Source organism: Xylona heveae (assembly GCF_001619985.1).
Source record: "Xylona heveae TC161 unplaced genomic scaffold L228scaffold_1, whole genome shotgun sequence".
In the NCBI taxonomy this organism is placed as follows: Eukaryota; Fungi; Ascomycota; class Xylonomycetes; order Xylonales; family Xylonaceae; genus Xylona; species Xylona heveae.
In genome coordinates, this window is record NW_017264193.1 from 935,216 (window position 1) to 949,297 (window position 14,082).

Here is a 14,082-nt window from a genome sequence, read left to right on the forward strand (position 1 = left end):
ATTGCTGCTTTGGTCTTACGGTCTAACCAGCACACCTTTTGCCGAAAGGTAGAGCTGTTAATTTCTCCAAGAACGCAAGAATCCCCTGGCTATGGTATGGCAGGGTGCATACTTGACAGGCTTTGGATCGATGTCAGGATTCTGCAATTACTCCTGCATCGGTGTTTGCCGTTCGCTCTTTTTCTACCACGATTGGAAATAATTTGAATGAGTCGTCATCACGTGTCTCGACTGCTGAAGGCTTGGGGATTTTATTGGCGCTGTTAACATTAAGATGCTTTTAACATCTATCCTCTGGATAATCGACTACACAACTTACGGTCTCCAAAAAAATTGGTAATTGCAGCGCATGAGACTAAACACAGAAGCTTGGAATGCTTCTCTTAAACTCAAACCACCCCGCAGAGGCACGGAAAGACTCTGGGCCCATTTTCTTGTATTGCAAAGACTGGAAGCAAAACATCATTCAGACTTTGTGCTATGCATCATTCAACATTGTTTCAACACGGCGGTTTGGCAGCTCCAACACACTTTTAGACATAGCAGAAGTCCTCACATCTTTGAGTAAAAAGAGAAGAAAGAAAGCCCCAAAGAGTCATTGTCAGGTCAAAACCTCTTATCACTCATTACACTTATCCCTAACTAAGTTCAGATCATCGAAAGGGCTGAAATTCAGTATAAAAGACCCAAGCACCTCTCGACAAATTCTGACAGTTTGTTTGTGCTCAAACGAGGAAAGCCTTACATTAATTACTTCGTTCAATACTCAAACCAAGGCAAATGTTCAACGAAAATGGTGCAGAGGAAGAAACCTCAGATAAGCAGATTGATTGGGTCAAAAATATTCAAAATCCACCGGGCGGATGAAATTTTTGCAATTACTAAGAAGGATATGCAGTCCGTAGACAGCAGTTATCGTTCAGAAGTCACCATCCTTTCTCCCAAAGAGTGCAGACCGAGCGCTGAAAGTGCAAGCTGGATCCAGTCACAGACGGCTTTCTCTTGGCGCCCGAAACTCATTCTTTCTCTGCAAAGGCTTCTAAGAAATATTTCGCTTTTACGGCTTACCTTCAAGCAAAACAGGTTTCAATAAATCCTGCTTGACGCGAAAAGCATTGATGAGCGCGAGATATCGTTTGAGCAAACAAGAAGAATGGCACAAACCACTGCGGCATACGCCTTGCAAGTATTATTGGTCTGTCAATGGAGTCAGCTATCATTTTGGCAAAGCTGGCTTTGGGAAACCCGTTTAGGGCGGCAACTTGCTCGATTTGATCGAATGCTCATTACTCATACAGCTGCTCAATATGTCGATTTGAGCGGTCAGATTTGTTCAAGAATTCTACTTGAAAAATAAGAGGTCGGTCCTGCTGAATGAGAATCTCGATCCCATGCCACGACTTGGGCGTGATGGCAGCAGCAGATTTTTCTCTTCTGTGGACCCATTTCAGAACGGTTCTGGCAAAACCAGCATACATTTCTGAAGCCGAAAAGGATCCAGTCGAAGAAAACTATGCATGAACAGAAATGACAGCCAAAGCTGGGCTGATTATGAGAGTGATGCTGTTTACGAGAAGTTTGACCGTTGCTGGTTTGAACTTGGAACGTATATCTCAAACTTCAGCATGTATTGGAATTGCCAAGAGAAAGAACAAGTGCAGACCCTGGCGGCGTCGACCTGCGCCGCAGCCAGTTTGAATATCACCACTGCATATCAACGCCACTTCTCCTTACCAAAATTTACTGTTGCAGTGTTGACTTTTTCTCTACTCGGTCACGTACTACCTGCCAGGATGGAATGGTCAACACTCAACCGGTGCCTCAGGGTACTTGAATCCAAACGCATCCAGACACAGTACCGCGTATGCCCAAAGCTTTTTGTTAACGCAGTATGGCATCTTTTGCTTGATTTTCGAAAGCTTTTTTCTAGAGACCAATATTTTTCGAGTTCTGCCTTTGGACTTTTATGCCACATGACAGTTGTTCTTTCCGCTTGTGCTGGCATGACTCGAATTGCAGCTTATCCTGATTTCTCACACGGGTCTTCTTCCTACATAGGACTCAATGGCCGTGCTTCACTGAAATTTAGCCAGTCATGGCGGGGCGCACAACGCGTGGCCCTCCTTCTTCGTGTCAGCCATTGGCGATATGCGCAGAATTCTGACGCAAAAAGACAAAAGCCTTGTTCCAGCCTCAATTTATTTGGCCGACGAGGAGAAGCATAAAGACACGCCGAATCTTGAACGTGTAGATTACGATATGGATGACATGAAAAAGCTAACATCACAATGGTACGGCTTGGCGGCAATGCAATTCAAACAGATGGTAATAACATCTGGCTACATTTATCTCGAGGCATATGCAATACTTGACGAAACGCCATTCCGCATTGATCGGAAGTAAATTATGAAGGCGGCAGCCACAAGCAGAGAAATCGTCACTCATGGGCTTTTCTGTGGCCACCGTCTCAGGAGCTCTAAAGTCTGGTAGTCGCCAAGCTCCACTGCTCGAGAATTTGTCGAAGGTGCGAGGACCAAACTCGTCAGCTATGAAATGGCACAAGGGCCACCACTTAACTTGGAAACATGAGTGCACATTCTATGATGAGCCGGTGTTAACTGTAGGACTTGGTATAGTGAGTCGGCCTGCTTGTGCTCTTCTCAAGATTTTGCTTTCCTCCTGAAATGAAGATGACGGTCGAACATACTCTCCTGGCGAGATTGAATACCGACTCAACCCTCTGCAAGAGCCCCAGCTATTGTTGCAGTCATGGAAGCCATGCCGGCTTAGTACAAGATGGGTATGAGCACAACTTGCCGGGTTACTTCAGCCGCAGCGATTCAGCATACCAGCGACATCAAAAGAATAGGTTGGGTGTGGGCTTTACCCAAGTTATCTGGTTCGAAGTATGGGCAAAGTCTCATGCAGGGGATTCGGCCGTAGAGACATGACGAAACAGTCTGTTGGGCTTGAATGAAATTCCAGTCCTGGCTGAGCTATGGGGCTTTCCTTTGTTGTGGGTTCTGAAGGAGTTTAGAGAAGTGGTGGTTAATATAAGGCATCAGCACGCGCTTTCCGCCGAGGCATGGATGGAGAAGGCTCCTATTGTGGGGCTTTCGACGGGATATACACCAGAATCAGACAAGAAGTTGGATATACTTCCGGATAGAGTCGTGCCAACGGCAGCGAAGTGGAGGAACAAGTGCTTCAGAAACTTCAGAAACATCCACGAAGGCGAGCAGGAAGACAACATTAAGTATCGCAATGCTGAAGGATCGATGATTGTCATCAATATTTCAAAAGGCTGATCTCGTCTGGATTTCATCGAAAGGGATGTGTTTCGATATGTGTTTCGATATGTGTTTCGATTTAATTGTGGAAGGGTTTTGCGCATTCTATATATGCGCAAGACAAAGTCGAGATTTCAGAATGAAATTCCCCCTCAGAAATTTACAGGCGAGCCAAGGGTGTCCATTGGTCTGGTCTGGTCTGGATCGGTCTTTGCCTGAAATTTCCACACTCAACGAACTCCCAAAGCAAGTTATAGTCCCGAGAGAATTACACGATATGTCGGGAAAGACCTAATGGATAGACCGATGTTGTCATTGCAACCTTCAAGCTCAAAGTATCATATTTTTGCTCCCGGAGTATCGTTGGAGAAGTCATTCTCAATTGGCCTGCCTGTAACCAGAGGCAAATTTTTGCCAATGAATATGAACTGGAGATAACAGAGACAGTGGGAGACAAACACCGGCTGCTTTGGACTCATGAGGTATCCAAATCAGCAGAGTTTCTGAACTGAGAACCGTCATATCGGGACTTTTTTGATCACGAACAGCCTAACATTAATATCAGAGCTTGCCAATCTACGGTATAAAAGCCACTGTTGTTGTCAGAACATGCTAAGCACACGTCCAGCATATGGCTAGAATATAGGAATGTACGGGAAAAGGTTCCGACGATAGGGTCATATGATTGTTGTTACTCACGGATGGAATTTTAAAAGTTGGGTTCATTATTCTGTTCAGGAGTTGACACCTTCCACTATCATTGAGAAAGCCAGCTCGACATTGACCTGTCACTGCGCTCTGTTTCCAGCGTTGAATTGTCTCGTGGGCCTGACAAAATAATCATTATCAGTGAATCTTTCTTTTGGGACACTACTGGCTTTTCCAATCTAACGTATCACTTGGAATATCTCGTTTCAGAAAGTTCTGCAAATTCCTAGCTTGATTGGACACAGGTCTTTTCAGATTATTATTTGACAGCAGACATTTAAAGACGCCTGAGGTCATTAAACTAGATGAAAAGGCTTTCCAGATCTTGATATATATTTTTACTTTTAAAACCCTTCTCTCTTCTGGAACAACAATCGGTACGAGACTTTTTGGATGTATGGTTGAACACAGTACCCTTGTCATGGAAGATTATCAGCCTTTTGAGCGGAAAAGAGACAGAAACAACTTTTTGTGGAAAATAATGGTTCATCAACGCTGTCAAATTACGGTTCGAGCTCCAGATGAGATCACTAATGTTGTCAACTAACCACAAATGCAAGTTGCGCAACCCCGAAGCAACTTCGCGATACAGAGCTTAATACTCCCAGGATCCCAGGTGTCCGACGATCTATGATCGAGGACATCTTGAGGATAAATTGAAGTAATTTTGACTGACAAAGCCCTAGCAAGATAATACAATTTTTCAATATTCAGAAGTTTTCATGAGAAGTTATAATTTCCCGCTTCGAAGAGAATCCATTGCAACAATCATCTTGAATGGTCCTGCGACTCTAAACATGCAGGCGAGAAGTAGGGGAATAATGTCACTAGGGTAGTGCACTTGTAGCGCTCTTTCCTAAATTGTATACTACGGACGCAATTGCCGTTGAAGCCGAAAAAGTCCAAGCATTAGACTCCATTATCCTGGTCAACATTCAACGTCGACACGTCATCGCAGTAATCTGTTGGAACCCTCTGCCCCAGATCTCGGGCAATGCATCACTTACAGTCATTCCTCTTTCCTCGTCTGGTTCACTGATTTGACACTCGTTTGTATCCCGTTGGAACTGTTCGGTATATCTTCTGAGGACTTTCGAAATCTTCCTGGATTTTGGATTGAAAAGATTCCGCATCGACACCAAACACCTCTTCCACATAACGTGGTCTTATACCTCATTCTGGGTCATCTTTGGCGCCCCCTCCGTTTATCGTGGTGAGCGGAGTGCTTTCTTATCAAAATCATCAGTTCCGATATCAACAGATTCACGCCGATATTTTGGTTGTATATTTCGGTTGAATAGGAAAGGTATCACAGGCTCATGGAATGAGCGTTGCATCACATGGGTACACACGGACTCGTCGGATCAGTCGTCATGCCATAGTCTGGAATTATATAATGATCAAAAGAGCTTCAGCGGAAGAAAGCAAGGAGTATTGTTCATGTGCTTCTGGATATTCCACTTTCTGTTCTCGAGCTCTTCTTTACACGGTGTTTGAGCGTGAGATACATGCGGTTTCTCACTCATCCTCAACAGGCTCACCAGTTCTCAGTACAAATTCAGAAAAGCTTGCCGCGAACATTTTGCAGCTGAAACCAATTCACTCCCATACCATTGGTCTTCTGAGGTTTCACACTGCTGCCGACGATGTTCTATTCCGTGATATCGAACGGGCAATTTAGGGGAAATGAGAATTGCGGAACTCAATCTAAGATCAACAGTCCTGATGCCTCATAAGTCAGATCAAACCTTTCTTCCTCTAAATTCATCGACCGTGCTGGTGAAAACATGGCTTCGAAAGTTTTCCGCAGTTGGGCGGCAAAGATCTTTACCAAGAGTTCAAGACTGAAAGGGCCAGGGGGACTACCGAAATTTGCGCCCGAAAGCCCAGGGTACTCCCCAGTCTGATGCTATCAACGATTTTGATCAGCCTCTTTAGCGGGACTATAGCAAGAGTTTCAGGCACTGAACTTCAAGCAGCCATACTTTAAAAAAAGGCCCCCGGCTAAGGAAGGAGATACTCTACTGTCGAGCATCGTCGTGGAACAGGGTTCAACCGCTTTTACAGGTCCACATCTTCAGAGCCCTTTGAGAGTTGAAACATAGAAAATGGGAGCCGGAGGATGAACCTCAAAAGAAGGTTGCTTCAACAGCACTCAACCCAACGATGTTGAAGCATTATTTACACACGATGGAAGACCAATAAGAATCTTACTCAAAGGGCTGAATGCCAACTTTGGCAGCGATAGTGCCCGAATAAAGAAAAGCTGGAGAAAAGCGCTGGGAATGGCTGGGTTTGGAATTGACGATATGTCACCAAATTGAGATTCATGCTGGGAAATTATGGTCAAGCATAGTTTGATTGCTTGTCAAAAGCTCGGTGGTCTCTTTCAGAGTGCACTATCTCGTTGTGCTCCTACATATCTTTCCCTAAGAGAGGAAGAATTCGAGATATACATAAAATTTGCTTCCGACTCTCGACCAGGACAAACCACGGATTCTCTGGCAGCGGCGCATACATACCATGCCGGTTTCTCAAATTTCTTGCTGTCAATCTATGTTCGACCTGATCAAGCAATAACGGATACTAGCCAAGGTCATATGCATCCGCGAATATCGGCTGTGGAGATCCGTTCTTTTATCGACATTTAATCATCGCCACTCCCGGAAGTGGGATTAAGATCAAGATACGCCTCTCCTATATTCAACCGCAACCCAGCGAATTACGGCTTTTACTTCCGCCTACTTACCAGCAACAGCAACGAAGATTAAGCATCTGTTACATGGCTTACGTTGTGTTTAGATCTCAAGGGCACACCTGTGAGCGATTTTTGAGCAAAACGCCCGTCGAGACTCTTGGTTTCGAACAACGGTTCTTTTCTCTGTCCTCTCACATTGTCATTTCATACAACGATGTCATTCTTGCAACGATGCACGAGACCAAACACGGCTTGCTGCTTTACTGGACAGGGAATTTGGCATCAAACTTTTACAAAAATGCCTTATATAGGGATGGGGACGGAAAGAAAATTTCTCGCTGAAACTCGAATGAAGAATTGCGCTCCTCAAAGGGACTGCAAAAATATCTGCTTTCGAGGTTTTGCAAGCGTATTCTGAGTACCACTCAGAGTTGTCTTGATAGAAGAGTTAGGACGCTACCCCCAAAGACGTATGCGGCTACCGACATGAGCAAGGGCCATTGGGAAATACTCGTGGAATCGTGGGATATGAGATGCATGTTGAAGTTTGGCGAATCTCTTCCGAGTAACGACACAAGAAGTTTCACTTATATTACTCGTCCAATTGCTGATCGACCTGGAATTCGGGCTCTGGTGTTTATTCCTAGGGTTAAGGTTAGGCTTGTCCGATCCAGACCTTTAGTCTTAATGTGCAAAACCATTTCGCCATATGGAATCAGGAGCGGTCAAAGCTATGAATAAAACAAAGGATCATAGCAAAAACTCAGTCAGTGATACGCGGTCAGATAGTCATGCAATTCATCAAATAAGCCTGATGCGAGGATTTCGGAAAAAGTCAAGCGTTAGGAATTTGAGATTTTGTCAGATCAAAAATCATCTGGTCCTGCCAACGCCATACCTTTTTTCTAAGCAGCATTTAATTGTCAGTATTTTTCCTTCTGTCTTAAGAATGTACATAACTCAGTCAAGAATCCGTAAGCATCGAAGAGCCAGAATCCCAAATATTAGTCTATAAGACGATATTGTAGTAAATTGGTAGTGGTGCAATTTCTAAAGAAATGAATATTTGTGTTTATAGCAATTAATATATTCTCTATCTGCAGTTAATTATCAGCTTATATAGGTATAGAATTCTAAAGTAAAATTAGGTTTGCTTCACTGGTATTATTCATCCCGCACGATATTGCCTGCAGCCTGCCCTAGGCAACAATATATTACTCGGCTTCTAGGTGAATCACCGAGTATCAAGAGATATAAAAAAGCCAGTTCCCTCCCTTCCCCCGCGGGCTATTCTACACCACTTCCCCGTAGAGCTCTGTTCTTACGTTAGGAAGTAAACTGTTTAAAGAATCTTATAATCTTTCATAATATTGATCATATTGTATCCAACGAAGAAGGATAAATTACAATATACAGCTGCTAGATGCTTCGTTGCAAAAACAGCTTAAAAAATATACCGCGCGTTTATATCCCTTCCTGACGGCGGTGGGGGAATTCCGGTCTTCAGTCGTCAATCACAGTCGGTATGAAGTACATCAAATTGGGGTGCGGTGTACAGTGCGCCATATTGCCTAAAAAGACCTCATGCGGCCAAGCCACATCTACATGCTTGCCCAAGGCCCCAAGCAGTTCCATATGCAGTTAATAGCAAAAGCAAAAGCAACCTGTGCAACAAACCCATTTGAAAAAGGGTTTGGGATATACGTTGAATCACGTTCTCTATTGTCAGCATCTGCAGCATCTGTCTCGACTCTCGACTCTCGGCCTCTACGCCATCTGGCGCGGTTGGAGTCTCTTCCGCAGCTGACATTCATCAAACTCGGCCCGTGGCCGTCAAATATAGGAAGAAAGCCAATTTCTTTTCATTGTTTTATTGGCTCGCCGTGGCTAGGTTTGCCTTGATATGCACTTGCAATATCTCTCCCGGGCCCCGGGGTTGAGCATCAGTAGATTCTTGGAGTTTTGGGCAACTTCACTGGCGAAGCAAGAAGCAGAAATTGCTGGAGTCCTGGACCCTACAAATGCTATAAAAGGCGACCCTTTTGAACATATGAAAGAGTTTACCATGATGACAAAAACACACTTTCAAATGTCCATCTGAGCTTACGTTATAGCACAATGGCTTGTCCTTGTATTTTTGATTACTACTAGATACTGTGTTGGTTGGTTTGGCGACTACAGAGCTAGTCCAGACTTCAGTATGGGCCGCGATACTCCAGAGTCCAGATATTGTCGTGATTGATTAAAAACAAGTTATCAGGAATAAACGCCGTCTGATGAGTCTTGCAGAGATTGATAATGTATCAGGAAGACAATGATTTCGACGCTGCCGCCGCGGAGAAAGTTCCGGGGACTCAGATTACTTCTCATACACCTATGATCTATCAATATATTGCATACCAAGACCGGATCATCTTTGTTTATAGTTCTCAAAAGAATATATACCATTATCATTTTCCGGCTGACCGTCCAGAATCATACAAGTCTTTTCCTTTTCATGCAAGTTTCTGACAGATAGTCAGGGACTCAGGGCAAGCAGCTGGGGGCCTTCATCTAGAGCAGAACTCTATTTCCCAAGGGAACAGGAGCTTTTCTGGAGCTCTCACTCTCCGCTTTCTCAACAGGACTCAATATCGAGCGTGGCATGTATATTTACACAGATTTGACTCGGCATTTGGGAACCCGGAACCGCCTTAGGCATGAACGCACGAAGGGTTTGTAAAGCTATTTGACTGGCTTTGAAAAAAAAAAAAAAGAATTTGAAGCTCAGCATAGGCATCAAATCAAATTCTAGTTTACTGTTTCCTGGGGCAGCCCAGCTATAGGGCACCAAAGTTATCTTGTCTCGGATCCCGAAATGGTGGATATAATTATGTGGATGAGGCATGAAACCTGGGCACCTCGGGAGCGGGAGTACAACAGTTCATTACTTTACTCCATAGCTCTGGATTACTTTCAGACCACTTTAAAGCTGAAGTCTGCAACGATGTCCGGGTGCCTGCTGCTACATAAAATGGCAGTGTAGGTCGAGATTAGCTTCTGACCAGGTCATACGCCCCTCTCCATCAACAGGCACGCTCATGTATGGCCAGCGGTGCCCTCACAGGATAGTAATATGCACCTCAATGTGCATATTCCCCCCTGTGAGCAGCTCTGCGCTTATTGTCCTGTAAGTGGTTTCAATATGGTCCTGAACTAGTTCTAACCCACTTTTAGAACGAGCGACGCACAACCTTTCAATCCGCTGCGGCCCTGAGGAAGCATGTGCGGCTTCACTTTGCTGTAAGTACTAGTCAGGTAATAACTAGTCCTGGACTACTTTCTGACTGCTTTAGAACCGGAGCGATGTGGTAGTGCCAGCTGCTGGCTTTAATGGGAGGGCCTTTAACTAGGTAGTTTATGACTACATACTGACCATCTACATAGCAACACAACTACCATCAGCCCAGGGTCAGCGTACATTATGTTGTCTCATCAAGTGCCCGAGAAACTCGACGACTACATACACCTCGTTCAGGAATAGACCTTGGCAATAAATCATCATTAATTGTTAACGATAGTTTAGTGGTCAATGGTCATTCATCCAACTATGATCAAATCTATTTTTCTCCTTTTCTTTTTCCTCCACCGAAAGCTCCCCGGTCCATCGGAGGTCCTCCGACAAAGAAGTGGGTTTGACCAGGTTCCTTGCAGCTCTTCAGGGAAACAAGATACTTCCATGCGATCTCAACGTGGATGGATGAAGAAATATGAAAATAAATCATCCGAGGTCCGAGGGTGCGTCGTCAAATGGTGAACTGTTGATTTAAGACGCGGCCCGCCTAAAACCCGGCCTCCGCTCCAGTTAACGCCACGCTTATCTTAGGCCCGATGCTGATGGACCTTTCTAATGCCCATCGAGTATTGTTACTCGCGCGAGCCCCATTGGTTACTCGTGGAGTCGTGGGGCCACGAGAATTCTATCCTGGAAAGCAACTAAGCGGTTAATTTTATGGAACATATCATAGACATAGTGAAGAGTGGACAAGAGATAGAAGTCTCACTGGTTTTTGAGCAAGCAGTCAAGACTCAAGGAATATGAGGAGTTGGGGTCCTGGGGATCTAATGAAAAGGATTTGATATGGTTGGAATTAATTTATCTGCGAGAATGGCAAATCTTTTTTCTTTTCCCATTGCGTGGCAAGTGGCCTTGATTGAAAGCATTCAGGATGGACTCGTTGCAACAGATAGTATTCTAGTGATTAACCAGACACGATGGAAGACTCTTATATGGAAATTACAATGTAATCTTGTATGCTCATCTCTTTCGGAAAAGTAGACAGTCTTAAAGTGAAAGAAGAATAGTACAGTAGAAGAAAGGAAGAACAGAAGAGAAAGTAAAAAGATATCTCTAAGATGCATTTCCAGTCAGGACGAACATGATGCATCAAGTCCATTGTAAAATGCAAATCCGTCAATCATAATCAATGCATCCATGATAATGATCCTGCTGTCCGAAGTTCTAATGAGCAAAATAAGACAAGAAGGGAAGAAAAAAAATCATCGAACACCTTCATTGCTTTGCGCTGCACCCTCCTCTTCTTCTTCGCCTTCTAATGAAATCTCATGACCGCTCCCCTCGTAGACTAACCCACTGACAACCCACCCGACAATCGCGACACCACTGAGTCCCCACCAGACTGCGCCAACGATTCCGTGTCTGAGTCCTAGACCGTAGAGCCAGCCTCCGATCGCAGGGCCAAGGGATCTTGCGCCCGAGGAGACGGACTGGCCGATACCGTGGATTGTGCCTAGCACAGAGGGATGCGGGGAGCAGTTGTTCACGAGAATGTTTGTCGCGGGTAAGGTAAATGTGCGTCCGAGGACTTGGATGAGGAGGACGACCGAGATGGCGAGCCAGACGAGGATGCCTTGGCGGTGGTGTTCGGCGTCGGCTTGGGGGTCGGTGGTGCGTGGTAAAGAGGGTGCTGGGAGTGAAGAGGACAGATTGCGGGAAAGAAGAGAAGAGGTGGATGATGTAGGGGTGCTGGGTGAAGGAACAAGCGCCAGAAATGGTGCAAGAGTATATGCAAAAGGGAAGAGAAGCAAAAAGATGCGATAGCAGAAAATTGTGCCAAATTTGTGAGTGATTGTTGGATAGACGCCCAATTGGAGGACTATACCCATAGCGCCGAGAATGGCCATGGCAAGGCCAACGCTGCGGGGAGGCATGCCGAGACCGCCGGTAAAGAAGAAGAACTTTTTCAAGGGGGAGGAAGAGCTGTGGTTGTGATGTGACGAATTGTCGGCGCGTGGGGTGGAGAGAAAGGTGTACCATAGGTTGTTGAATGTGCCCAAGTGCCAGCCCAGGATAAAGTGCGCGAGAAGGGTGAACAGGACGTTGCGTGTCCATATGCGTCGGAATGGAAGCTTGCGTTTGCGACGAGGTGGAGAACGCGGCGAGTTGTGTGGGTCAGCAGTAGATGTGCCGTCCATTTTAGGAGTCGTGGTCCATGATGCGGCTGGGGATCGTTCCAGGTCGATGGATTCACTAGGCCCGCGTGAGGAGACGTAGCTGAGTTGTCGTGCATGTCCGCCGGTATAGAACTCGCTGTGTTCGTCACGCGAGAGGGCAGAGTAGCCTTCTGTACTGGCAGGGCTGAGTGGAGCAGCGATGCGTCGTAAAGTCCGCGACAGGAATTTGCCTAAACGTAAACCATAGTCTGGTTTATGGAGGCGGCTTTCTAGTGTCTGTATTGTGTTGGCAACTATGCTCATGAATTTCACGTTGATGATAGATATATGCTAAGATACGTACCTCTTCGAGTCCAAGAAAGACTGCAAATGCTGAAATGAAGAGGAAGATTGCACTGATCAAATTTGGCAATGCATAAGGCCATTTCATCATCCATCGTACACCACTTTTGCCGCCAAGAATCGAATTGGGTCCGAAAATGTGCGGATATGCCTCAACCGGATCAGCAAGGCATCCGCCGATAATAGGACCAATGATTACGCCAATGTTGAAGCACATTGGCAAGAGGAGAAAAGCCCGCGACTGGTATCTAGAGAGTCGTTAGCTTTGTGGTCATTTTGATAGGAGGGGGAAAATAAAAAAAGAAAAGTAGAGCAGCCCATTCAAGGGTTGATAAGTGAGGGCAACAAGATCCGACATACTTCTTCTCTTTGATAATTTCCGATATCATCGTCCGCAGTACACCCACGTTACCGTTCAACACGCCCCCAAGGATGCGAAATGTAATAGCAGATGCAAACGATTTGGAAAACCCGAAACCGATTGAGGCAAGAGTGGTACCAAAAAGGCCTATGAGCAATACTCTCTTTCTTCCTCCCCAGTCGGCATCCGATACTCTGCCCCACAGGACTGCGGTAAGGAATTGCGCGGCAGCGAAACTACCCTGAAGAATGCCCGCTTGAGAAGAAATGGTAGAGTCCGGCAGAGAAGGATCAAAGGAACGCAATTGGTAAAAGACATATGCAGCCAACGAATTTTGAGCCAGTGGTTCAGACATTCGTGCCAGGACAAGCAGAAGCAGCTGTCCCTTTCTTGGCAGGGACGCCCAAGTGACGGGCCCTGGCTTTTCATTTTCGTTTACTTTCGCAGGTCTGTTGTTTATGGTGGGAAGTACATCATCCGGCTCTTCAGATGGGTCTGATTGCACGTCAAAAGAAACATGTCTTGCGTGTTTGCGACGTTCTGGCGCATCATGATCGTAACTTTCTAGCGATGGCTCGCGGTCGCGTGCCCATTTCGACTGATCTGCCAGTCTTATGGAACTGATTGTCGATGAAGACGCATCTCCAGAAGGACCCGAATCAACGCAACTTGTCTGTGATTCCTCCCCGAAATATTCTTCTCGTGGATTGCTGTCTTTTTGTTTGTTTGTTGTGCCCTTCATCTGCCAGTTCTTGGCGTCGTCATTTGGACCGGCCGGCGCCATGGGCTGTCAGTTGCGAAGTGACTCGCGTGAAACCCCACGAAATCCGACTTGGCAACGCCACTGCCGATAAGGAAAAAAAAATTTCCCAGTTAAGGATGCACTGTGTCTGTTTTCGGTTCCTTTTCCATCGGACTGGCGTAGAAGGCGGTTTGACAAGGCTATCTGGATTTTATGCAGTATCAATCGTCCAGATTTGGGGCCAGGGTACTGAGAAGTTGCATGAATATCGAGAAATTTGAGAGACTAGTGGGTGAAAGAAAAGGCTATTGCAACATTTGACACCATTGAGGGGATAAGATAGGCTCTGGCGGCCGATTTTCCGCCCCGGAATGGCCGAACATCAGCATACTAAGCCCCTTATGGGCCAGTCAACTCTCCACTATTATTGGTGAAGATTATCCTTTCGCCTCTCATTCTGCCGTCCGTACTGCTGCTTTCTTTCGTC

The 14,082-nt window shown here is 45.6% G+C and overlaps 2 protein-coding genes across 2 annotated transcripts; one reads left to right on the plus strand and one right to left on the minus strand.

Moving 5' to 3' along the window:
- Nucleotides 1-10,723: 10,723 nt before the first annotated feature.
- L228DRAFT_6999 (hypothetical protein) lies at nucleotides 10,724-11,093 on the plus strand. The gene has a single exon (XM_018336821.1). It carries the CDS (start codon nucleotides 10,817-10,819, stop codon nucleotides 11,012-11,014), a length of 198 nt encoding a protein of 65 aa, XP_018191730.1. The 5' UTR covers nucleotides 10,724-10,816; the 3' UTR covers nucleotides 11,015-11,093.
- An 11-nt stretch (nucleotides 11,094-11,104) lies between these two features.
- L228DRAFT_279413 (MFS general substrate transporter) lies at nucleotides 11,105-13,914 on the minus strand. Its single transcript, XM_018335684.1, has 3 exons — nucleotides 12,853-13,914; nucleotides 12,494-12,740; nucleotides 11,105-12,426 (listed from the first exon to the last, which is right to left on the minus strand). The coding sequence occupies exons 1-3, from the start codon at nucleotides 13,635-13,637 to the stop codon at nucleotides 11,236-11,238; spliced, it is 2,223 nt and encodes a 740-aa protein (XP_018191731.1). The 5' UTR covers nucleotides 13,638-13,914; the 3' UTR covers nucleotides 11,105-11,235.
- Nucleotides 13,915-14,082: the final 168 nt, after the last annotated feature.

Bases quoted from the DNA above. Each gene is read 5' to 3' on its own strand.
- L228DRAFT_6999 (XM_018336821.1), top strand. From the start codon at position 10,817: ATGGTTGGAATTAATTTATCTGCGAGAATGGCAAATCTTTTTTCTTTT.
- L228DRAFT_279413 (XM_018335684.1), bottom strand. From the start codon at position 13,637: ATGGCGCCGGCCGGTCCAAATGACGACGCCAAGAACTGGCAGATGAAG. The intron at 12,741-12,852 runs GTATGTCGGATC...ACGACTCTCTAG, and splicing joins GAAATTATCAAAGAGAAGAA to ATACCAGTCGCGGGCTTTTC. The intron at 12,427-12,493 runs GTACGTATCTTA...AACACAATACAG, and splicing joins TCTTTCTTGGACTCGAAGAG to ACACTAGAAAGCCGCCTCCA.